This window comes from Pongo pygmaeus, chromosome 17, assembly GCF_028885625.2.
Source record: "Pongo pygmaeus isolate AG05252 chromosome 17, NHGRI_mPonPyg2-v2.0_pri, whole genome shotgun sequence".
Taxonomy (NCBI): domain Eukaryota; kingdom Metazoa; phylum Chordata; class Mammalia; order Primates; family Hominidae; genus Pongo; species Pongo pygmaeus.
This window is the reverse complement of record NC_072390.2, coordinates 62,724,695-62,751,923: the sequence shown is the minus strand read 5'-3', so window position 1 is coordinate 62,751,923 and position 27,229 is coordinate 62,724,695. Positions and strand designations below refer to the sequence as shown.

Genomic DNA, 27,229 nt, shown 5'->3' with positions numbered 1-27,229 from the left:
TACCATATCCAGCTAATTTTTAAAATTTTTTGTAGAGATGGAGTTTCGCCATGTTGCCTAGGTTTGTCTTGAACTCCTGGGCTCAAGCGATTTGCCTGCCACGGCCCCTCAAAGTTTTGGGATTACAGGCGTAAGCCACTGTGCCTGGCCAGGTGTCTGAATATATCATCAGTCCTTTGTTGAATGTTTAGATATTTCCAGTCTTGTGGTATTAAAAACAATGCTACAACAAATAGCTTCGTTTATATAGCATTTTGCTCCTTTGCAGGTATGTCTGTAAGATAGATTTCTAGAAGTAGTTCAAAGAATATCTACATTTGTAATTTATTTTAGGGAATGTACTTTATTCATTTTTTCAAATAACACATGCACATGGTATAAAAGTCAAGGAGAACAAAATAGTAAATACTGAAAAAAGTAAGCCTCTTTTACGTCTCCTACCTCCTGCTGCCCAGTTGTGCTTTCCAGAAATGTAATCACTGTTACTAGCTTCTCGTTTATCCTTCTAGAGTTGCTCTGTCCAGTATGATAGCCACTGGCCACACGTGGCTATTGAGCTCTTGAAATTGAGATGGACCACAAGCATAAAATACACACCAATCTTCTAACAGTACAAAAACAGAATGTTAAATATGTCAATGGTTTTTAATACGGATTGCGAATTGAAATAGTATTTTGGATATATTGGGTTAGATTAATAAAATTATTAAATTATGATTTCATCTTGTAATTCCCACTGTGATGGCATCAGGAAATGGGATCTTTGGGAGACAATGAGGTCAGGAGGGTAGAGCCCTCATGAATGGGATTAGTGCCTTTATAAAAGAGACCCTTGTTAGCATTCTGTCCTCCATGTGTAGATACCCGAAAAAAGCGGCAGTCTGCAACCCAGAAGAGGGCCTTACTTGGAACCTAACCATGCTGGTACCCTGATCTCGGACTTGCAGCCTCCGGAACTGTGAGAAATAAATTTCTCTTGTTTATAAGCCACCTAGTCTATAGTACTTTGTTATACCATCCTGAACTGACTAAAGCACACCAATTTTTACTTTTTTAATGTGGCTGATAGAAAATTTAACAATATGTGGTTTGCATCCTGTTTTTGTTGGATAGCACTGGTCTAAAGAAATCCATACAAATATAAACATGTACTAATATAAGAATTCCACTTAGGCAAAATTTTTTTCTTTTGCATTGTAATCTTTGGAATCAGCAATCTGCTGAGATGTTGGTAAAGATTGGTACAAAGCTGTTCTTTATGGCCCCATCAGTCACCCTCATCCATTTATCATTATGGCTCTAATCAGTGAAGGTTATGCTTCCATTGACTTTTACAGTGTTCACTTTGGAGAGAAGGCTGCCGTTGTTTTGGCTTCGTCTTTTTTAGCTTGCTCCGATTTGCACTGGTTGCCTCTACACCTAGTATGCAGCAGTCATTCTGAGATTCACCCTCACTAGCATCTCCTATTCTGTGTGTGTGTGTGTGTGTGTATTTTTTTTTTTTTTTTGAGACAAGGTCACACTCTGTTGTCTAGTTGGAGTGTAGTAGGGTGATCATGACTCACTGCAGCCTTGCACTCCTGGGTTCAAGTGTAGATCGTATTCCTTTTTATTTTACTAGTATTTCCTTTTGATGAGACGTATTCTTCAGGACCTTCCTGGAGAGCGTGTTGGGGGTGGGGCGGTAAATACTTGGAGATGTTGCATGTCTGAAAGTGCCTTTGTTCTGGGTAACATAAGTCTAGGTTGGAAATTTTTTTTTGAAAAATTATGAAGCCCAGAATTACGAAGCCATTGCCCTCTTGACTTTATTTACAGTATACTGTTGACAGAACCAAAGCCATTTTGATTGATTTCTATACAACCTATTTTTTTTTCTCCTTGGAAACTTTAGGCCCTTTCTTTGTGCTTGGCATTCTGGTTTTGCTACCATGGGCCTTCATGTAGGTTTGTTTTCATCTATTTTACTGGGGTCTTGATGGGCCCTTTCCATCTGGAAACTCCCATCTTTCAGTTCAGGGGCTTTTTCTTAATTTATCTATTTGACTCCCCTACACTGCATCTCTTTGTTTGGAACTGCTGTTGGGACATTGGACTTCTGGAACCAGCCTTCCAATTTTTTTCACTTTTCTCTACTGTTTCCCATCTTTCTTTTCTACTTTCTGGAAGGTTTCTTCTACTTTATCTTCTAGCACTTCTATTGATTTTTTTCCCCTGTTTCTGCTGTCGTGAGCTATCAAGCTATGCAAGAGCTGTTAAGTTCTCTGAATGCTGCCTTCTAGAACATGCTGCTCTTTCTTCAGGGTTGCTCAGTCTTATTTCTCTGGCCATGCTGATGTTTTAAAAATGTTTTCTTTCTCTGTATAGTCTTTTCTTGAAGCTGAATTTTTCTGGTTTTGTTTGACGTTTTTCCTCAGATAATCAAAGTAATTCTTAAGAAGTGGGGATCTAAAAAGCTGATCAAAAACTCAACATGTGGGTGAAACTTGTCTCCTTTCAGTTTCACTGGAGAGGGATCTGAGCAGGCAGGTTGTTTGTTGGTAAACTCCCAATATTAGCATCTATATGCCTTTCCTCCTGGGTCTGTCAGGTACCCTCGTGAAGTCTTTTGATCTGAATAACGGCGGAGATCTGGCTGCTGGTATTTGGGAGCCAGAACCCAGTGGAGGAAGGGGTTTGGGAGTTGACATTTAACATAGCATGCTCATGTTCATTCACACCCTCTTTTCTTCCTACTTATACCCAGGCCATTTCCTAGTCCAGGGATGTTGTTTTCCCCTTTGCAGAAAGTAAACATTGAGGCAGAGGATTAGTTATCCAGAGACAGTAGGGGCGGAAATCTAAGAACTGAATTCCTTTCTACAAAGCTCTTAACAAGTGCTACCTATTATTCCTTCCCCCGCCTGGCCCTTGGTTCCTGCCGTGACTTGCTGTTGGTTCCTTAACTTTTTGAGGATTCTGTGTTAATCAGTGGTTTTCAGCTTTCCCTACAGCTAGCCTAGTTAGTAGTTTCTGATCTGTTCAATTACTACTCACCCATTTTCCAGCCATTAAAATTTTGCTTGTTTTCTCCTTACCTCTTCTCCCTATCTTCATGAGGTTTCTGGTTTTTAAAAATTCCCTTGGTTAGGCGTGGTGGCTCATGCCTGTAATCCTAGCACTTTGAGAGGCTGAGGCAGGAGGATCGCTTGAGTCCAGGAGTTCAAGCCTGGACAACATAGGGAGAACCCATATCTTTAAAAAAAAAATTCTTTATTATGGTTTTCAATAGGCTGTTTTCATCTACAGTGCAATGATGAGTTAAAGTTTTCCATTAAAAAATTTTTACCAAAAGAATTGAAATAGAATAACGTATAACTCCAAGTCAGTGGGGATGAGGGGTGGAAATAAAGAGAAATTGATCACTCCAGTATAAGGCAGGGAAGAAGAAAAAAGCAAAGAAAAATGCATAGGTATTAGAAAACACAAAATAAGATGGTAGAAAATAAGCTGAAATATCTCCATAAACCCAATACGTAATCTCAGATTAAACTTGCTGGCTAAAGGAGAACAAAAATTTAAAAAATCCAACCAACTGTATTTTACAAGTGGAGATACTCCTAAAAGTATGATGACATAGTTTAAAAGCAAAGGAATGGAAAAGATATACTAGGTGTAATTTATAAGGTAAAATTGGAAGAATTACAGGGATAAATCTATAATCGTAGTAGAAAATTTTAGTATACCTCTCAGTAATTTATGAAAAGGTAGATTTAAAAAACTACAAGGTTATAAAGGATTGGAAGAGTACAATTAGCAAGCACCCAACAATTACAGAAGATACATTCTGTAAGGAGAATCGCTTGAACCCAGGAGGCAGAGGTTGCAGTGAGCCGAGATCGTACCACTGCCCTCCAGGCTGGGCGACAGAGCGAGACTCCGTCTCAACAACGACAACAACAAAAATAGTGTCTTTGATTTAGTGCATGTAACTAAGTTGAAAAGAGTGCCAAGATTGATAGAGGAGAAAAAGAATGTACAAATGTATTGGAAATGAAGGGGTGGTATAACTGCAGACAAACTGAGATTTTAAAACTGCAAGAATACTGTAAACAGTTTTATTTCTTTAAATTTGGAAACAGGTAAAATGGACAATTTCTAGCAAAATAAATTACCAAGTTGGCTTAATAAGAATTAGAAACTTCACTAGATTATGATTTAAAAACTTAGTCATGTTTAGAAATATACCTATACCAAGCTGGGCGTGATGGCTACCACTTTGGGAGGCCAAGGCGGGCGGATCACTTGAAGTCAGCAGTTTGAGACCAGCCTGGCCAACATGGTGAAACCCCATCTCTATCAAAAATACAAAAATTAGCCAAGCATGTTTGCAGTCGCTTGTAATCCCAGCTAATCAGGTGGCTGAGGCGGAGCCCAGGAGACAGAGGTTACAGTGAGACAAGATCGTGCCACTGCACTCCAGCCTGGGCGACAGAGTGAGACTCTGTCTCAAAACAAAACAAAACAAAATAAATAAATAAATATACCTGTACCAATATGAAATTTTAAGTCCTCAAGCAAAACACCAGACTACAAATGAAAACCCCGTATGGGCAATTGCAACCAAACGTGAGGGATTAACTCCAATCTTATAAAAAATGTTACAGAAAAATTATTTTGCAAGGCTACTATAATATTGATACCCCAACCAGATAGTGTGAGAAGGGGATATAGGCTGCATTCTCACCAATGAACAAGGCAATAAAAATTGTAGTTCGTAAAATGTTAGCATTTACTCAAAACAAAAATACCATGACTAATTAGGGTTTGTCTCAGGAATGTAGGGATGATTAAGCATTAGAAAACTCGTAAATGAAATTCATCATGTTAACACATTAAAGGAGAAAAGCCATATGATAATTTTGATGGACAACGGGAAAGCATATGATAACATTTAGTACTTGTTCATGACAAAAACTCTTAGAAAACGAATACAAGAGAACTTTTGAAAGGGTGTTAAAAAACACAGAAGAGTACATACGGTATAATTCCATCTATATGAATTTCTGGAACAGGTAAAATTAATACTCAGTAATAGAAGCCAGTAGTTGCCTAACAGGGGAAGGTAGATTGACTGAAAAGGAACGTAAGGGAGACATCTGAGATGCTGGAAATGTTGTCTTTTTTGGGATTGTGGTTACATTAGTGTAAACATTTGTTAGAATTATTGATTTCATGCCCACTCATGGTTCACAACCCTCAGTTTAGAGAAATTGTAGAGTGCGGCATATGGTGAAATGTCTCTTTCATCAAAGTGTGTGTGTATATACTAGGTTGCGTGTAAAATGTACTTTTCACTGTGGGACTTTTTTTGGTTAAAAAGTTTGAAAGTTTGAAATTTTCTGCCCTAGAAGAGCTTTTACATGGTATAAAATTATATATACCAGCCTATTCATAGTAGGTTGTGAGAGAGGAATATTGGAAACCTAACTAGTCATCCAGAGTGAATGGATGATGAACTGTGCTAGTCATAAAATGGAATGCCATGTGACAGCTAAAATGAATGAACTAGGATTTAGGATTATGTATGTGTCAGCATGGACTGAACAGTATCAGACTTTCATATAAATTTATAAAATGTACAGAACTGTATTCTGTGGATACACTATGTAGCAGAACTGTTAAATGACCATGGGGGAACATCAGGATAGTGATAATCTCTGAGAAGCAGGAGGGAGGGAAATGGTATCAAAAAGGAATACATAGGGGGCTTTAGCTGTATCCATATCTTGTCTTATTTCTTATATCTGATCAAGTACTGCAAAATGCTAAGATATGACGACAGCTAGATGGAAAGTACATGAGTGTTGAGTGTAATATTTTTGTACAATTAAAGTCCCCATTTACAATAAAAACCAAGATACCTGGAGAAATAAGTAAATTTGACAAGATGTAAGATTTTTTATGGAGAAAATATGCAACTTATCAATAGATAATAAATAAATGGAAATACTCATTTGCATAGTAGGAGTACTTGATATCGTAAATATGTTCTCCATAAACTAATATAAATTCACTGCACTTCCAATCAAAATCCTATAGGATTTTTGTAGAACATGCTACACTTAAAGTAACCAGCAATACTACACATCTGAAAAATAAGGAAGGGGGCTCACCCTGGCAAATATCAAGACTAACTAGAAAGCAGTAGTAATTAATATTTTCTTACATTGATGTTAAGTGTGAACAAATAACAGAATGCATGTGATCAGACCTTTATTTAGTAGGATTTTGTTATGCGACAGAAGTGGCATTGTGACTTAGCGAAAGGTAAACTTTAATACACAGGCTGTCCTTATGAGAGATGGTTAGATCACTATCTCACCTCTTAAAACCAAATTTCTGATCTTTCTTTTAGAAACTTAATATGAAAAGTAAACTAAAGTGTCCATAAGAATATCTAGAGGGGATTCTCTGTGTTACGTCAGGGTATTTATTTGTGCCTCACATTCCTCATTTGTAAATGATAGTACCTAACCCCAGTTGGTTGTTAGGATTCGGAATTCTTGCTTACTGGACTCTTAGGCTTAAGCACTCAATAAATGTTTCCTACTATATTTAGAGGCACAGCAAGATTTCTTTGAAAAGCAAGGTTGTGGCATAAAAGATTTTTAATTAAAATATAGCTTTGTGTGTTCCAAAAGACAACATAAAATGAAAAGTCATTCTAAGGATTTGGAGATTTTTTTGTAATACGTACTCAGTGATAGGGTTTATGTCAGAATAAAAACAGTAAGAAAAGGACCACATAGTTGAGGACTCTGGAAAGAGTATGCACTGTTGTTTAATTAAATGTGCAGAGAATGCTATTTGTCAAACTATAGTATAGAGTTAATAACTTTTGAAGGCTTTACAAGTTCAGGATAATTAGACCTCTTACCTTATTGAAACTTTCCGGTGAGTAATCTTACAATCCTAATTTTACTAAGGTATCATTTGGTAAGCTGACTTATTCAGCTGTAAAGATAGTCTTTGTGTTCTTTTGAAATCTGCATTATGTAAGTATCACTTATTGCTGGAATTAGAAATAGTGTCTGAACTTAGATTTCAATTCTTGCAGATGTTGAAAATTTATTTCAGTAGAGAACTTGCTGTCACACCATTGAAGGAAATCTGTATATTCTGTAAATGACTCATTCACGTTTTGATAGCAACTTGATCATAAATCTAGTTTTCTTTTTTGTGTTTCATTTGTTTTTAACCTGGAACACATTGTTATCTGTTCCTTGTCAGCCTACATTCAGTCTATTTACACTTCAAAAATATTAGCTAAAAATACTTCAGTTTTTAAAATAAAAGCTTAACTAATTGAGATGTATTAGCAGCATTACTTACAACAAATGTTATTTTACTACATAATTTAAAAATTCTCCGGAGATATTAGACAGATGTCAGCCAACCATGGTTACTGAGACATGCAAAGGTAAGGCTGGTAACTTTAAGTGTTCACTTAGTTCCAAAATGGTTTTAACTCCTCTTGTAAGAATATGGGACACTGAAATCATGTGGCAATACCAGGTCCTGTGACCATTCAGATGACCCAGAATAGGCCTAAACTTAAGTTAGTTTCATTTCAGTGAAGAAAAAATATTGTAAAGGTTTTATAGAAAACTTTTAGATCCCCAGGAATACAGCTTAACTCATAAGAAACTTTTCTCCTAACGAAAGTGTAACAGAGGCTGGGCGCTGTGGCTCATGCCTGTAATCCCTGTGCTTTGGGAGGCCGAGGCGGATGGATCATCTGAGGTCGGGAGTTTGAGACCAGCCTGGCCAATATGGTGAAACCCCATCTCTACTAAAAATACAAAAAATTAGCCGAGCGTGTTGACGCGTGCCTGTAATCCCAGCTACTTCGGAGGCTGAGGCAGGAGAACTGCTTGAACCTGGGAGGTGGAGGTTGCAGTGAGCTGAGGTCACGCCATTGCACTCCAGCCTGGGCAACAAGAGTGAAACTCCGTCTCAAAAAAAGAAGTGTTACAGAAACTGTTTACTCTCATTCCTCCTGATGCTGGAAATCCCTTTTTTTTTTTTTTTTTTGCTGTTTATACAGAAGTTTCATTTTTTATTGTTTTTTTTAGCCTAAATTCTTATGAATGGAATAATTGAACCAAAGATACAGATACTTCTAGGGAGATTCTTCTTATATTTTGCTTTTTCTATCAGTTTTTCACAAGGAACAGAGATACTACTCATGCTAACTCAAAAAGAGGTTTTGTTCTGAGGATATAATTGTGGAGCTGGAACAGGCCTGGACAGTCCTCAGAAATCAAGCCTAGAGATTGGCTGCTCTGCTTTTCTTCAAGACACCAGTTGTCTCTGCCTAGCTCAGGCACACACTCTTACTTGTACACTGACTGCTAGCTCCCCTGAGTCTACTATATTTTATGCTGCCTCCTGGCCATGTGATGAACATAGTTACTTACATAAAGGCATGTATAAAACTGACCCTTTAGCCTTCAGGGTTGTTTCTCTTTCCTCATTCCAAATAGTGATGAATGTACCGTTACATGCCACTCAGTTACATTAGGTAGTTGGTCACGTTAGTTGTGTTTCAATCCTTTTCCCTAAACTGCACGTCCAGTAGGTCATTCAAAATGTGAATTGTCACTGAAATAAATGAAGTAATACTCCTATCATTAGCAGTAATTTCTGTCTTCAGCTCTTTAATCTGCACTGGCCTTATTTTCCCCTCATCTTCTGCCACAGTGCTTCCTGTGCATCATATTTTAGTGATAACCTAAATTTTTCATCTCTCCTAAAACGTTTCCTGTCTTTAGAAAACATGCTGAACTTTCTGCCTGGTGTACTGTCTCTCTCAATGCTTGCGCTCTGGTGTCAACTTTAGTGACACCTTTCCCTTCCAAAGGTTGAATTAATCCTGTTCTCTGTGCTAGGATAAGACTGTGTCGCATGATACTATGGTGTCTGTAGTTGGCTCTTCTAGAGCATACTTTGTGGCACAGAGTAGGAATCCAACAGGGGCCAAAGGTAGCCAGGTACACTTTTTGCTGCCTGATAGTCCCAGGTTGTTAGTTGGTAGATTATTACATGTGTTTGATGGAGTTTTGTGTATTTGCTTTATTTTATCAAGTTACATACTACGGTGCTTATTTATGTGTCGTATTATAGGTCTACCACTATAGACAGTTTAACCGGGCTACTGTTAAGTTCACTGTTGCTCTTTTATTTGCATTACAGTTCCCTAATTCTACGCAAACCTCACTTTCCCATCATTTCTACTATATCGCTAAAGAAAGTTACATAATCCTATTATTGACTCCTTTCAAATTTTTTAGTGTTTGAACCCTAGTTGGACTCCCAAGGTTGCCAATGCAGTATTGTTATGTAGCATTCCATACATCCCTAAAAAGGGTTGACATGGCCAAATTTATGAAATTTATGAAATTAGGCATACTGTGTTGCCTCTTCCTGGAGGGAGGCCTTGGGGCCAGTCTCCTGAATTGAGCTTGAGGACGCATTGATTTTTTTTCTATTTTGAGGGGTGTGAGTATGATTATATTAGGTTATGGCCATTATTTTCTTTTCTTTTTTTTTTTTTTTTCCAGACGGAGCCTCGCTCTGTTGCCCAGGCTAGAGTGCAGTGGTGTGGTTTTGGCTCACTGCAACCTCTGCCTCCCAGGTTCAAGTGATTCTCCTGCCTCAGTCTCACGAGTAGTTGGGACTACAGGCACTCGCCACCACGCCCAGCTAATTGTTGTATTTTTAGTAGAGATGGGGTTTCACCATGTTGGTCAGGCTAGTTCTCGAATGCCTGACCTCGTGATCCACCCGCCTCTGCCTCTCAAAGTGCTGGGATTACAGGCGTGAGCCACCACGCCTGGCAGTTATGGCCATTATTTTCTAGCAAATTATACCAAGGGCTGAATATCTTCAGTTTGAGGACCTTTTTTGAGAACATTCTTTTGATAATTTAAAGTTCTTTTTTGAGCTTTTACTTAATGTTTCTTTTTTAGTAAATACACAGTTGACCCTTGAACAATGGGGTGGTTGGGATGCTGTCCTCCTGCACGGTGAAGAATCTGTGTATAATTTTTGACTCTCCTAAAACTTACGACCTACTGTTGACTGGAAGCCTTACCAATACATAAACAGTTGATTAACCCATATTTTGCATGTCACATGCATGATAAACTGTATTCTTTAAGCTAGAGAAAAGAAACTTACCAAGAAAATCATAAGGAAGAGAAAATACATATACTATTCACTAAGTGGAAGTGGATCATCATGAAGGTCTTCATCCTCATTGTCTTCACTCTGAGTAGGCTGAGGAGTGGTTGGTCATGCTGTCTCACAGGTGGAAGAGGCAGACTGGGAGTCAGGCACATTCAGTGTAACTTTATGAAAATAATCAATTTTTGCCTGACTTTTTGCATTTTCATTTCTCCGAAAATGTTTCTGTGTGGTACCAGTCCTCACACCTTTTGCTTTAGTTTCAGTGCCCATGTCATAGAAGGATCTGTGTTATAAAAGAAGTGAAAAGCAGCCTTGAATAACTAGAACCCTATATATATATATAGCTAGATTGTCCTATGTCAATTTGTTTTCTGGCACTGCTTCTTCTGCATCTTCTTCCTCCTCATCTGGAGCTAGGTTAGAAGCACTGATCTCTGTTATGTCGTCTTCTGTTAATTCCTCTGATGTGTGGAGTCTGTTAGCCCTTGAATTTCTCTAAAAAGATCCATGTCTTGAAGCCCTTCATTCCCCACTTTTTTTTCCCCCCATATCCACAATCTCTTATGATTTTCTCGATAGGCTCTGATGTAAATCCTGTGAAGTCAGGCACTTCTGGATACTGTTTTCTCTAGTAGGAATGTATCATTTTGGACTTGATGGCTTTCATGGTTTTTTCTATAACAGCAATGGCATCTTCCATGGCGTAATCCTTCCATACTTTGATGACACTCTATCAGAGTTCTTTTTTGTAGCATTGACAATCTTTTCCATGTGTAATGAGCCTTAAAGGTCCTTATGACTCCCTGATTTAGAGATGTTATTAATGTGTTCAGGGACAAGTAGATCACTTTGACACATTTGGTGTTGGAATCATGGGGTTGTGGGTTACCAGTGGCATTGTCCAATGTCAAAAGAACTTTAAAAGGCAGTCTTTTACTGGCAGGGGACTTGACTTCAGGGACAAAGCATTGATGGAACGAATCCAGAGAAAAGGGTTCTGGTTGCCCTGGCCTTTTTGTTGTGGCAGCAGGTGTTTATCTTTTCCCTTCAAGGATTGGAGGTCAGCAGCTTTATAGAGAAGGGCAGTCTTGATCATAAACCTGGCTATATTTGCACAAAACAGTAGAGTTAGCCTGTCCTTTCCTACCTCAAATCTGGTGCTTGTTTCTCTTTTTGCTAATAAATGTCCTTTGTGGCAGTTTTTTCCCCTAGAATACAGCACTTGCGTCTGCATTAAAAACCTGTTCAGGCAGATACGCTTTCTCCTCAATGATTTTCTTAATGGCGCCTGGGAACTCATCTACTTTGGTTGACAGAAGCTCCTTTCCTGTTATCTTGACATTTCTTAAGCCAGCCTGTTTCTAAATTCTCAGCCATCTTTTGCTTTCATTAAATTTTCCAACTTTAGATCCTTCACCTTAATTTTGCTTTAAATTGTCATATAATGACTCCACTTTTTCTCAAACCTTATAATAGTCTTTAGGTACGCCTTTCTTTATAGCAATCCTGTACCTACATAAAACCTGCGTTTTCAATGTGAGATCAAAAGTTGTTTCACAAAAGGTGCAAGATCTTCACACCTGCTGGCCTAGCTGCAGTGGCAGCTTCACAAATTTTCTTTTTTTTTTTTTTTAACAGTAGTTCTTACACTGGATTCATTTATCTTGAAATGGCGGGCAACTGCAGCTGCAGACCTCAGTCTGCGGTACATACCAAGCAATTGGAGTTTTTCTTGTAATGTCATTTTTCTCTGCTTCTTGGGAGCACTTTCAGCATCACTAGTGGCACATCGTATGGATCTCATGGTATTAGTCAAGGCTTATGGTATTGCACTACACATGGTGAAAATTACATGAGAAATGTGAGAGATCACTTTTTACTGTGATAATTTACTGGAGAGAAGAACTACTCATGCAGAGATGATTAGCCTCACACAGTGGATACTCGCAACACTTCCACTCACCGTGATAGCAACAGGAGGTGGCGATGAAATTATTACAGTAGTACAGTATGTACTACCATTAATTTTATGTAGTTATGATTTAATACTTCATCTGAATGTTTACATTTATCGACTGTAAATGGCTCCATGTATGGTCTGTGTTTGTGTAAGTTTTGATAAATTTTAACTTTTTATAGTAGATTTTTGTATTTCATGATGGTAAGTGATAGACTAGTATCTACATATCTTTTATGCTTTATAACATGCCTTTTTCTTAGTTTTTTTCAGTGTTTCTAGGCTACCTGCTTTATCTGAGTTTTTTTCAGATTGTCTCAAATCTCCAAGACATTTTGCAATGTTTCTTGAATAAAATCTGTGTATAAATGGACCTATACAGTTTAAACCCATGTTGTCCAAGGGTCAATTGTATAGCTCTGTTACAACAACCATTTTGTCAGTGCCTCATGTGAGTTTGTGATGGCTGTCGTTTGGGCTCTCAATTTTTGTCCTCAAAACAATACCCCTTCCACCCTCCGTCCACGAACATTTGCCTACATGTACTTGCAGAGGCTATCTGCATGTTGTGAACGGAAACTTCTAAGCTTACATCTTTGGTCACTTGCAACCTCCTCCCTTCTGAAATTTGCAATGTGCATTGGCATGTTGAAGCTTTTGAGAAGTTCTTCAGTAAAGAAGTCTATTTAACTTAGTTTATTTAGGAACTTCTTAATGTGTTTGTCCAGGCACCTTTTTAATTTTTTTGAATTGTAATTTACATTGCTAAAATGCACAGACTTTAAATGTTCAGTTCTGTGAGTGTTTTTGAGATAGAGTCTCACTTTGTCGCCCAGGGTGCTGGAGTGCAGTGGCACGATCTCGGCTCACTGCAGCCTCTGCCTCCTGGGCTCCAGTGATCCTTTCAAGTAGCTAGGACTATAGACATGCACATGGCTAATTTTTTTCTGTATTTTTTGTAGAGACAGGGTTTCGCCATGTTGCCCAGGCTGGTCTTGAACTCCAGAAATCAAGCGATCTGTCCGCCTCAGCCTCCCAAAGTGCTGGGATTATAGGTGTGAGCCACTGGGCTCGGCCAGTTCTGTGAGTTTTGGTAATTTGTACTCCTGTGTGATTACCTCTCAAGATAGAAAACATTCAGGAATTCAACAGTGGATTTACAGGAGCGAGGGAATAAAACAAAGATAGAGAACACTTTTGTCACCCTAGAAAGGTACTTTGTGCTTCTGTCCAAACATTTCCACTTATCTTCCTCAGTGCCTCTGAGACGGTCATCTTGACTTGTCATTAGATTAGTTTTGCCTGTTGTGGGAAGCCATGAATGAAATCAGTCTATATTTCTTTGTCTTTTGCCCAGCATGTTTTTGAGACTGATCCATGTTGTGGAGTGTATAAGCTCATTCGTATTTGTTCCTGAGCAGTATTCCTTTTTATGAGTACTCTATAATTTTTTGTTTTGTTTTGATATTTTGGCTGTTTTTAGTTTTTGGCAATTATTAACATGGCTACTATGAACATTCTTATACAGGTTTCTTTTTATGGACATATGTATTTATTTTTCCTGAATGTGTGATACAGGGTAGATCTGTGTTTAACTTTTTGGAACTTCTCGATTTTCCAAATGTACTATATACCATTTTATACTTTCATTTCGGCAGTTTATGAATGTTCTAGTTGCTTGATGTGGTAGACTGAATCATGGTCTCCAAAGATATTCAGGTTCTAATCCCAAGAACCTGTGAATGTTTTATATGGCAAAAGAGACTTTACAGATGAGATTAAATTAAGGATCTTGAGATGGGGAGATTATCCTGGGTTATCTGGGTGGGCTTTAAATGTAATGCCAAGAGCTCTTACTAGAAGGCTGTAGAGGGAGATTTGAATACAGAAGAGAAGGCAGTGTGACGATGGAAGCAGAGATTGGAATGATGTGCTCTGAAGGTGGGAGAGGGAGCACAAGCTAAGGGAAGGGAGCACAAGCTAAGGACTACAGGTAACCACTAGAAGCTGAAAAAGGCAAGGATGAACTTCCCCTCAGACACTCCAGGAGGAATCAGTCCTGCCAACACTGTGACTTCAGTTCATTGAAACTGATTTTGCTAAATTTGTGCTGTGATTGTGATTATTTGTTACAGCAGCAGTAGTATACTAATACACTCCACATCTTCATCAACATTTAGTAGTGTCAGAAAAATTTTAAACCATTCTAGATGGTGTGAAATGGTATTGCATTATGGTTTTAGTTTGCGTTTTCCTGATGATTGGTGATACTAAATACCTCTTAATGTGCTCCTGTGTCTTCTTTTATGACATGTCTGTTATTCTTTTCCTGTTTAACAAAAAAGCTGAGCTTACCTTTTTCTGTGATTTTTAAATTTCGATGGTTTATGTTACATACACAGATTTGAGTATCCCTTATCCAAAATGCTTGGGACCCAAAGTGGTTCAGATTTTTTCCAGTTTTTAGAATATTTGCATTATAGCTGTATAGTACAATGACCATTTTTTGGCGGGGGGGTGTCATGTTGGTACTCAAGAAGTTTCAGATTTTGGAGCATTTTAGATTTCAGTTTTCGGATTTGGGATGCTCAGCCTGTATTTTTTTTTTTTTTTTTTTCCTTCTTTCTTTTTTTTCTTTTTTTTTTTTTTTTTGAAACAGGGTCTTGCTCTGCCACCCAGCCTGGAGTGCAATGGAGTGATCTGGGCTCACTGCAGCCTCCGCACCCCTATGCTCAAATGATCCTCCCACCTCAGCCTCTTGAGTAACTGGGAGCACAGGAGGCACCATGCCCAGCTATTTTTTTTGTATTTTTTGTTTTTTAGTAGAGATGGGATCTCGCCATGCTGTCCAGGCTGGTCTTGAACTCTTGAGCTTGAGCAATCCTCCTATTTTGGCCTCCCAAAGTGCTGGGATTACAGGTGTGAGCCACCATGCGTGGTTCAACTGTATTTCTCTTGTGGTGAATGCTTTTTATGTTTTAAAGTCATGAATGTATTTTGTCTTCCTCTAAGAGCTTAAGATTCTGCTTTCCCATTGAAGATGGTATGCACTTGTGGTTGAGGCTTGTTATTTTCATGTTGTCGAAAAGTTGTTGAAAACTAGATTGACCTTGGGCCTTACTGGAAAATGAGTTAACTGTATATGTGTGGGTCTATTTCTAGACTTGTTCTGTTCCACTGATCTTTTTTTCTTATGCCTACTCTATACTCTTGATTACTAAGTCTTTTTAGTAAGCCTTGAAATAAGGTGGTGTAAGGCCTCCAATTTTCTTTTTCAAGAATGGTTTGGTTATTCTCGTTTTTTTTTCCTTATGAATTTTATATCATATGAATTTCTTAAGTCTGCTGAAATTTTGGTAGGGATTACATTGAATCCATATATCAAATTGGAAAGAATGGACATTTAAACAATATGAGTCTTCCAGTCTATGAACATGGTCTCTCTTTGTTCAGTGTTTTTCATTTTTCTTAGCAATATTTTGTAATTCTTAGTGTTGAGATCTTGAGTATCTTTCTTTAGATATGTAGAAAATATCTGTTGTTTCAAGCATATTTCTTGAAATTTTATTTTCCAAATCTTGACCCTTTATCTTGAAACCTTGCTAAATTTACTTACTAGTTCCAGTAAGTAGATTACTTGTAGATTCCATGCACTTTTCTGTGGAGACAGTCATATCACTGTAGAATATAAAGTCAGTTTTATTTATTTCTTTCCAGTCTATCTTTTCTTTGTTGCATAGTTGTCCTGTCTAGAATATCCAATGCATTACTGAATAGAAAGGGTAACCGTGGACATCTTTATCTTATTCCCAGTTGTAAGGGAGAGATTTAATGTTTCTTTATGACATATGCTAGCTCTAGGTTTTTCATAGATGTCCTTTTCAGATTGAAGAACGTTCTTTTCTAGTGTTGCTGAGAGTTTTAAATTATAGATGAGTGTTGAATTAACATTTTCAGATACCTTTTTTCTTGCTCATTTGAGATAATCATAGGTGTGTTTTCTCCTTTATACTATAAATGAGGTGCTTGATTTTTGAATGTTAAACCAATTTTGCTGCTTGGGATAAATCCTACTTAGTGATGATGACCTTTTCTATTATGTTGCTGGATATGATTTGCTAATATTTTGTTAAGGATTTTTGCGTCTAGTAGTAACAGACCTTTGCTGTGTATTAGTACAGGATCTTGGGCCCAAGCCGGTTTGTTGTCCCTTTTTCAATATCAGACAGCTGTTGCTTCTCATTCCTCAGCATCTGTGTGCCTTTGTCTGGGACTGGTGGTAGCAATGTTTCCTCCCTTCCCCTGGCAGTAGAATATGGTGGTTATTGTTACAGAGTGAAAGGTATGTTTGTGTGTGGGAGATGGGCAAGTAAGTTGTGCTCCACAAATCCCCCACCTCAACAGCACATGTCTTTTGCTCTCCTCTTCCCTTTGAGGCAGGGGGTCTTTGCTTGCCCTTGGGTTTGGTAGACTTTGCTGCATCTCCCGTCATAGTTGAAGGCATTTGCTTCATACGAGATGCCACCAAGTGGGAGGAAGGAGCTCTCTCCCATTTTCTGCCTTTTTTCAAGAGCACTCAGTTGAGGCCCTTGGAAAAGAGCTTGTGAATGAGTGCAGATTCTCTTTCTATCGGGGACTCCCAGGGATTTTAATTGTTATCCTAGCTCGGCCTTTCATCCTTACTTCTATCTTTAATATTCAGCAGGTTGAACATGAATGTGTTTTCTTTCCATATGTGGATTAGTGTCTGTCATCTCTTGAAAAGTTTGTGGCCATTATCTCTTCATACATTTTTTTGTTCCCCATTGTCTTTCATCTTTCTCTGGCACCCCAATTAAACCCAACTGACATTTGGTTTTGGATATTCTGAGTTTTTCCCCCCACACTGTATTTTCCCTCTTTGTGTTTCAATTTGCATACTTTAATTTGGCCTGTCTTCAAGTTCACTGCTCATTTCTGTTAAGCCCATCTAATGATATCCTTAATTTCTAATACTGTATTTTTCATTTCTAACGTTTTCCTGTGATCCTCTTTTGTAACTTTGATATCTGTGATGAAGTTTTTTCATTATTCATGTTGCTATCTCTTCCATCAGTTTCTTTAGCATTTTTATTATAGTTATCTGATTTTATTCATGTTTTGACTGTTTGCTACTCCCTGTATCTTGTAATTTTTAATTGAATGCTGAACATTTGTATAAAAACAATGGAGATTGAAGTAAATAATATTTACTTTTAGAAAATGGTCCATCATTTCTTGTGTTGTCCAAGTGTGATTTTGGATCTCTTTTTGGTTTATAGCTGAGCCATCAGCTTTCTGAACCATGAGAGATTTCTTTATAGCTCAGCTGTCAATTCCTTGGTCATTCTTATTTTCTTTTCCCCACCCCCTCTTTCTCTAGTCCTGCCTCCAAGCTTTTGTGCCCAGTGAGAGATCTTTCTGCTATTAATACCTTCCAGAGGTTTCTTTTAGCAATCCTACCCTGTCTTCAAGTTCACTACTCATTTCAGCCTTGGTAGGTCAATGTCCTGAGTATCTGGGTGAAAGTTTTTCTCATCTTTCCTGTCCTACCACAGCGCTTGGCAGCTCAATGTCTAGAGTCTCTTGGGATCATCTTTTTCTCATCTTTCTTGTCTGTCCCTCCCCCCATCCCCCATTGATGAGGGTAGATTGTTTGCATTTGTGGGAAATCTTAAGCTCCTTAGGGGATCTCCCTCAGCTTTCCAGCCTTGTTCCCCAACCTTTGACATACTTTTTGCAAGTACTTAGTGGAAACCTATGGGAATGAGTGGTTGGGATGGATGCACACTTGCTCTGTGGGATCCTTGCAATTTAATATGTCATATCAGTGCACATGTAGGCTGGTTTCTTCTTACTTTCATTTATGGCAGGATTATTCCTCACTAGCCACTCCACCAGGAAAGAGACCATCCATGCAGCCTCTCTTCTCTCAAGGCTCAACACTTGGAATTTAGTTCTTCTTAGGCTACTTTGTATCCTCAACTCTCTGGTTCAGAGACACCATGATTTTGTAGCTTATCTGGCTAGTTTTGATTATTAGAACGAAAGTGATGCTCTGTTGTAACTTTCTACATCCTAATCAGAAGTGGAATTCCTTCTATGGAATACTTTTTAAATACATAGTCTGATAATATATACCTGACACGTTTTCTGTTGTTTCATTATGGTTGATTTTCTCAGGGCTAGGTTTCTAAATTTTTTCCTGTTCTTCTCAAATCTTAAGTCTCCATCTCTGTCCTCAAGTGGTAAGTGATCTTGTGTCTTATTTAGAAATTAAAGTCATCAACAAATTATTTCAACTCATAGATTTATAGCTGTGGAAGACTTACTACTCAAATGGAATGAGAACGTTTTGGGGGATAGGATGCAGAAGTTCTTGGTAGTCCAAGACACTTAATAAAACAACTAGAAAAGCCAGGTAATTTATAAAATTTATATATTTAGCGATAGAGAACAATGGGTGTAAAAATGATTAAAGAAAGCAAAATTTTGCACCCTGGGGGAATACCTTTCACAAGTGAGCTGAGAGGTCTGCAGCTGATCATTGTTTTTCCTGGGTACAGAGTAGTACAGCCTTTGGGCTGCAGCCTGAGTGGCAGATTGGAAATATGAGGGGCCTTTAAACACAGAGAACCCCCTCAATATATTCCTAAATTCCGTAGTTCAACTGGGCGGAAGAGATAAACCAAAATCTCAGAAAAGGAGATTGGGATATTTTCTAGTCCTGTGGTGTTGAGATAAAGATTCTCTAGGGGAAGCGACTTGAGAACAATAGGTGAGAGTTGAAAGCGTTTGAGGAAGTGGTGAATACACACTGATGATTTTCAACACACCCAGTTTCTTCCCCCATAGACATTTGCCAAATTCTGAAGCTGCTTAGGCTAGAGAGCTAAACCAGAAGTCTCTTAAAAACAAAGCAATTCTTATAGTATCTAGGTACCTAGAAGATAAGGATCTGCTAGCTTTTGAAATGAAGGCTCTGCAGAGTCTTATCCTAGGAACAGGGACAAACCAGAGGTAGTCTCGTTCATAGCAAAACTGCTACTCAGCAGTGTTCTATGATTCTGGCATTATAGAGGAAGTAGTAAGAGTATATGTATGAAATTATGTTAAGTGAAGGATGAATAAGAAAATATCTAGGGTAACCACTGAAAGAAAAGAATGTGTAACAAATGAATACAGAAAAAAATTGGATATAGAATATGTCATAAATTCAGAAGAAGACAAGAAAGAAAATATAAAACAAGCAGACAACTAAATTAGTAATTATATTACATGGAAATGGGCTAAATATTTCAAGTAAATGGCAAAAATCATCAGACTGGACAAATAATAATTACCTAAATATAAGTACCTGGAAAGATTGAGAGAAAATGATGCAAAAAGGTATACCATCCAAATGCTAACTGAAGGAAATAAGTGTGGCTATACCAATCAGGCAAAGGAGACTTTAATACAATAAACAGTAGTAGGAAAAGAGAACTACATTTTATAGTGTAAGGGGATTGATCCACCAGAGTTATCACAGTCCTTTATCTGTACCCAGTAAAATAGCCCAAACATCTATAAACCAAAAATTTTATTTTGAACTAAAACAGACAGATATGCCATCACAATGGATGCAGGTATATAGGACATACATACATCACAATTAGCAGGCTTGATCTAATTGTCATACGTAGAACATTGAAACTATTAATGGTGATATTAACCATCTGTTCCCTTGCACATGGAAATTGTACTAGAATTGACCATAAGCTGGGGCCATGAACAAAGCCTCAGCAAATATCATTGATTTTAATAATTGAATATGTTGTTTGTGTTATAGTAAATAAAAATAACTAGAAAATTCCTAGCTGCCTAGAAATAAAATACTATGCTTTTGAATAATATATGACTTAAAGAAGAAATTATGATGGCTATTAGAAAATATTTTAAACTGATTGAAAATGAAGGTGAACTACAATGATCTGGAATGCTGCTGCTGAAATGCTAAGATGAAATTTATAGCCTTAAGTCTATACATTGGAAAAGAAAGCTTTTTTAAGGAGGTAGAAAAGGAATAGGAAATCAAACCTAAAGACAGTAGAAGTAAAGAAATAATGAAGACGAGCAGAAATTAGTGAATAGAAAGTAATCTTACATAGAGAAAATTGACAAAGCTAAGAAAAAGTTGGTTCTTTGAAAAGATTAATGTAATTGACCACTTAGCAAAACTGATAAAAAGAGGATGGGGAGGGGGAGAGAGAACATAAATTTAAATAATAGGAATTGAAAAATGTCACATCACTACGGATCCTACAGTCGTTAAATAGAGGCATTTATGAACAGTTTATGGAGAATATGGGATAGGGAGAGTAGGCAGAAATTTTGAGTAGTTAGGGCTGGACCATTCAATATGGGTAGGCAGTACCTTTGTGTAGCTATTGAGTACTTGAAATGTGGCTAGTCTTAGTTGAGTTGTCCTGTAAGTGTAAAGTACTCAACAGATTTTGTAGACTTAGTATGAACATTTTTTTGTATTGATTGCAGGTTGAAATGATGGCATTTTGGATATATTGGGTTAAATACATCATTAAAATGTTGCGTATTTCCTTTTACTTTTTAAAATGTCTTTAGAGAACTTAAAGTACATATGTAGCTCATATTACATTTTTATAGAGGTTGTTATATTGGCTTTAAGATAGGTACTGTTATCCTTATTTTACAGCTGAGAAAACTGGGGTGTATAGAGGTTGCCATGCAGCTAGTAAGTGGCATCCTTGGGATTTGAACCTGGCCAACTTGCTTCAAAATCTGTTCTCTGAAGCATTACACTGTTTATGTGTTCTTAAAGGATATTAAGTCATTTTACTGTTATTTTTTGCAAATATTGAAGGATTTTTAGTAGTAGGGTGACACGCAGTATGCATTTTAGAAAGCTGTTTGCATCAAAGAAGGTAGAAGGTGGTGACTGAAAGACTAGTTAAATGATTTGTAGATTGAGAAAGGAGTTGGAGCTAAATGTGTCATTGTAATCCTATCTAATGGACTAATTTGTCAGGCACAGATAGCTGTGTTGATTGTATAAAGAGCTCAGCCTTTAATGGCTCTTTTTAGGTCTCCAGATTAGCTCCAGATTGTTATGTGCAACACAATACATTGACACAATTAAGTACTTGTTCTCTGGCATCATACTGCTTGACTCAGATCCTAATGTTGGCACTTAAAAGTTGTGTTACCATGTTGTGTTGCTGTAAATTGTCCTTTGTATTCATGACACCTTTCTCCCTAATCATCCACTTTTTTTCAACACTTGATAACTCCTTTATATGTATTTCTTAGAATTTTTTTTTCACTGAACTTGGCGCTTTCTGAGCTCTCCCATATACCAGCGTTGCGTTTCATTACCACGTGACCATTTGATCTCTCTGCTAAGCTCCACACCTTTGTTTCTACCTGCTTATCGGGCACCTCCTTCTGGAATTTCATAGTCACAGAAAATTTAGTTTGACTAACAAAACACTTATGTTCCCCAAATACTTCGTATTTTGGCGAATTGTATTTTCATTCAACTGGTTTTTCAAGCAAGAACCTGTAATTTGTAACTTTTTCTTAATCAACTCTGTTCCTTCTATCTCTCTAATATCTATTCTTTCCTTTTGTGTGTTGCAATTCTCTGCTGGTTGATCTCTCTGCCCTTAGAAGTTTACCCCTTCTCCATTCCCCACTGCCAATACCTTGCTACAAAGGATTTCTTTTGTCCTACCCGTCCCAGCTCAACAGTGTAGTTTGCAGGTGAATAACACAGACTGGATTTGAGAATAAACAGGTAAATACAGGCACAATAGATGGGCAAAAAAAAAAAAAAATTGTTGAATGCAAAAAGGAATGAATAAATGGCAAGCTGCCAAGGAAGTGCAAATATTTCCTCAGGAAAATCTTTCCTGACACCTAAGGCAAAGTTAGGTGGTGTTTCTTTGTGTACCTGTAATCCCCATTGCAATTTCTCTTAATTGTCATGTGTATTTTAATCATGGCAGTCTTCTTCCCTAGTCATTGACCATCCTGAGAAGAGGGAATATTAAAAAAAAAAATTATTCTTCCATGTGGTGCAAACCAAAATAATGGAATTATGGAGAGGTTAGAGCAGGAATGCAGTTTGTATACATTGGAAATGAATCTTAGCATATGATCTATGAAAATTAGCCATGTTCTTTGATGGAAAATAAATTTGCATCTTATGTTAGGATCTTCTTTAACGTTAGAAATATGTGCAAAGTGTGTTTAAAAACTGTTTTTTTTCCTTTAAAAATGTTTTATCCAGTTTCTTGTACACACATACGCACAAACATACACAATGGCCATATCATTCAGCCTTTTTCATCTTTTCACCCCCTTTTCTGCATATTGGTATATCTGCAACCCGTATTAATATCCTAGATTTTTGTTTATACACGTATAATCCTGTTACTAGTTGTAACACGTGACACATTGCCAGATTACTTAGAATAAAGCTGTCACATTTGACCTTTTCACCAGCAATGTGGAATGATAACAATTTCTTCACATCTTCTCTAGCAGTAGGTATTTTAATTAATTCAGTTTTTGCCAGCTAGATTGGGCATGAAATGATGCCTTATTATTATTTTAATTTGTACTTCCTCCTCTACGTTTAAAAACTATTGTATGATCATTATGATTATTAAGGAACAAACTAATGAAAATGTAAGCATCATTGTTTTCATAAAGATACACTTTGAAAACTACAATTTCAGTATTTGGGGTGTGTGATGTAAAGACTACAGACCTCTTTCCTTTTTAAAAAGGATGCCTTTTGGGAACTTTATTAAATATGGCAAATTGAACACATTCATTTTCCTTTTTCCTATATCTCACTAAAATTGAAGGCAAAGGAAAGAAAAGCGTAAGAGCTAAGATATTAAGATCTTCTGGAGCAAAACAATTTTTAAACCCCAATTAAAGGATCAGGAATAAAAGTTATGTGGGACTTATCAGTATCAGTAGTGGAGTCTAGAAAATTCAGGGGACAGTGCTTTCTAAATTCTGTGTGAACTGATAAGGAATGACCTACAGGGAATTAAGCAAAAAAAAATAAAAAAATAAAAATTTCAAGATATACAAAATCAAGGAATATTATGCTACTTTTGTACAGGAATAAGGTGGTGGGAATGTGGTTATTTGTATGTATACATGTTTATATTTGTAAAATGACGCTGAATAGACAAAACAGCTTAATAAAAATGATTCCTATGGAAGAGAAAAGACAAGGTACAATTCCTTAAATTGGGAAGAGAAACTATCTGACTTTACTCACTATGCAAATTGTTATTTAGATGAAAATGAAAACAATATGTGTTAAAAAATTTCTCTCAAGGACAGGTGAAACCGGACTACAGCTTTTATCCACGGACTCTGTTTGCCATGTTTATTTCTTTATTCTTGATTACTTCACACTTGACGCATTTTCCCTTCTTGTAACTGTAGATTTTGCCTCCTAATAGTTATGAAAGTTTAAAACCTGGGGGAGAGTGGGCTTACAAATTTTCAATGTATTTTTGTATAGTCTTTTGAGAGTAGATTGAAGTTCTAAAAAGTAAGAAAACCTTTTGTGAAAATATTTTAATTGACACTATTAAGAGTTTAAAATAGTATTGGTGGTGAAAAATCGTTAAATTCTGATTTTACTTGCAGAATTACTGTATTTTCCCACAAGAGGAGTCCTTATAACATTCTTGTTTTTAGAAGGGTTTGTTTCCATCATTCATTTAAATTCATAAGGATAACATTTTCATGGGCGGAGAAGTCTGTTGGGAAAGTCATAATTTGAATTTCTCTTGTTTTGCAGTTTGCTTTCTATGATAAGTTGAAATTATTACTTGATGTTCAAGGTAGTCTCTACATCATCCTTTCAATATCTTTGCTAGGTTCGATACAAGAGGCTGTTTTCCTAGCGTGGCTTGCTGCCTTTGGTAAGAACATGTCGTCCATCTTGCCATTCACGCCGCCAGTTGTGAAGAGACTGCTGGGATGGAAGAAGTCAGCTGGTGGGTCTGGAGGAGCAGGCGGAGGAGAGCAGAATGGGCAGGAAGAAAAGTGGTGTGAGAAAGCAGTGAAAAGTCTGGTGAAGAAGCTAAAGAAAACAGGACGATTAGATGAGCTTGAGAAAGCCATCACCACTCAAAACTGTAATACTAAATGTGTTACCATACCAAGGTAAGTTTTGTTAGATCCCAAGTTTGATCAAATTATGTCAAGGAATCTGAAGGAAAGTTACTGAATTTGTGTTCCTTTCAAGTCGCCTGTAAAAAGTGATAATTGAAATATGACTGTTTTTAACCTTGTATAAATTGTTTTTGCTAGCTGACTTGTTTTATAAATTATTTTCTTGAATAGTGAGAAGGTTTAATCAAGCTAAATAAGATACTTAGATTTATTGTCTTCATTGCCTAAATTTGTATGTTATCCTCATTTCTGTGATTGAATGATACTTGAATAAAGAATTGAAGCTTTTTCTATCACTAACATAGTAGCAGCCTACAGCTTTCTCCTCCCTTAGTCAAAACTTTCATCAGGGGTGAAAAGAGGCTGCTCACTTTTTAATGAATTTTATATGGTTTTTCTTTGTGTTGCAGCATTGCTTCCAAGAAAGTAGTGTGTTAGGTGGCTTCTTAAATGTTGTAGGCATTAGTCAGAACCTGTCTTAAAGACCTGCCTCTTAGGTTAGGAGGACCTGTTACTTTAAAAGTCAGAAGTTTTCTGAGGATAAATTTAATCATTTACAGATAAGTACCACTGTCATAAGTATTGTTTTTTAATAAAGTGACAGGTGTTTTAAAGTATGTTTTACTACTTGTGTACATTACAGGTTTTGGGGGGAGTGTTAAGAAATGTAAGAATTCTCTAAAATGATTGTTTGCAGTGTCATACCGTGGGCTAGCATATAGCATGTGAAACCATTCTACTTGACTTTGAACTTTGAGAAGTACACTTTTGATGCTTGTAGATAACAGATCCCAATAACACCAGTGCAGCCTGTCTAGTTGCAAATACTAACAGTAGAATGTTTCTTGCCTTGTCTGGTAGACCATCCATTTCTTTCCCTTACTTGTTTTATGTATATCTTAAAGGTTGCTTTTTTGGTTTGTTGATTTGTTTTACAAATGCTTATTGAGTGTTTGCTATGTAGAAGGCACTGTTTCTAGACATATGGGGATACAGTGATTAACAAAACACAAAACTCCTGCCTTCCTAAGGGATAGAAATACACAATAAACAAGTAAACAAATTAATTATAATTTGATATGGTAATGAGTGCAAAGAAGACAACCAAATGCAGTGATATGATAGAATGAAGAATTAAAAAGCTGCTTTGGGTCGGATTGTGATGCTTGCGTGGAGCTTCGAGAAGCAGCAGCCAACTGAGGGAAGAGTCTTCTAGGCAGAGGGAAGAGCCAGAGTGAAGACACTGAGGTGAGCTTCTTGTATTAGAATATTTAAAAGGAGCCCAGTGTAGATGGAGGACAAGACTTGCCTAAAGCTTATAGAGGGCATCCTAGGGTGTGGTGAGAGTTTGAATGTTAGTCTGAATATAACAGGATGCAAGTAAGTTTATTCTGATGGATTTTAAAGAGGATCTTACATATTTTTACAAAGATTTTTCTGGCTGTGGGAGAGTGGTATGTGTATAGTAGGGTAGATGGAAGCAGTAAAATTAGGAGGCTGTGAGGAATCTAAATGCAAGATGATAGAGGCTGGACTGGCATGGCAGCTGTGCTAGCACATGAAGTAAACAGATTTGGCATGGGTTTTAGAAGTGGAACTGAGGACTTCCTGGTGAATGGGCTGAGAAGTCAAGCTATATTTCATTCTTCATTGTGTAGTGCGTGGGATTTCAGTTAGGTAACCATTTATCATATGCCCACTCGTGCCTGGTGTGCTCTTCCTTACTGGAGTTAAGATACACTGTTTGCTTTTAAACTACTTACTTCCTAGTAAGGGAGATAAACTTAGAAAAAGATGGTTTCGTAAGGCTTGGTAGATGTTATAAAAGAAGTATGCTTGGGGCTATATCCAGAGGAGGCTTGTGGAAAGTTTCCTTCTGGAGGAATACTGGTGCTTTCGAGTTGAGCGGGGTAAAGGAGGAATTAGGAGAAGCCTGTTTCATCACATGTAGTGCGGTGGTGTGGAGATTGGGAGGTTGGGGAGGATTGGTGAAGCGTTCCAAACAAGTTGGGTATCCTTAGAGTATAAAGTAAGGGGTGGCAAATGGCCATAGTGTGTATAGGTAGTAAGGAGTCACTGCATGCTGTGCCAGCGTTCACACTTAACCTGAGGGTGACTGGTGAGGTTGGGGCCGTTTAAGTGCCGTAGGGTCTAAGCTCAGAAGTCAGATTAATTTCAAGTGCAACGTGGGTTGCAGCGAGAAAACTCCTTCAGGCTGTCAAGAATGGAGGCCGGGAGACTGGTATCACTTGATTGAAGGGAGCTGTGTGATACAGCAGAGATAGAGCCATGTTTTTGCACAACTTCAACAAGGCTCTAGTTGCCATTGCAGTGAGGTTATCCACAGAGCAGAGCCTGAGAGAGTCTAATCTTTTAGAGAGGTACAGCAGTACTAAAATTGGCCATTGCTGGTATTTAACCTGTGGAGGAGGTCACCTTAGTCATAGCTCTTTTCCTTATTTCCCATTCTTTTTACAGCCTCTTTTGGAGATAGAGATCTCTGAGAGCTCATATTCTGGAGCTGCTTCATCATTAAAACCATTTTTTTCTGCCCTTTCACCTGATTAATGAAGGTGAAGTGATAATTGTCCATTATCTTGTTTTTCAGTATTAAAGTTTCCTTGAAGAGTAGAAATTTGCCTAATTTGGTGGTTTTTTTTTAGATGTTGCAAAAATGGAGATTTGTTATTATTGATCATGGTCTATCAAAAAAATTTTAACTTTTTACACACTGTAGCTTAGTGCCATATATTTTATAAAGCTTGTTTTTAGTAGTAGAACAATTAAATTGTG

At 37.4% G+C, this 27,229-nt stretch overlaps 1 protein-coding gene across 4 annotated transcripts in view; it reads left to right on the top strand.

The window, feature by feature from the left end:
* Nucleotides 1-27,229, top strand: part of SMAD2 (SMAD family member 2) — an 88,462-nt gene that overhangs the window by 9,918 nt on the left and 51,315 nt on the right. For all 4 annotated transcript variants that reach the window (XM_054460447.2, XM_054460445.2, XM_063653636.1 and 1 more), the window contains exon 2: nucleotides 24,139-24,427. In XM_054460447.2, coding sequence (XP_054316422.1) covers nucleotides 24,192-24,427 — 236 coding nt within the window. In that variant the 5' untranslated portion in view covers nucleotides 24,139-24,191. The remainder of the gene's footprint in view (nucleotides 1-24,138; nucleotides 24,428-27,229) is intronic.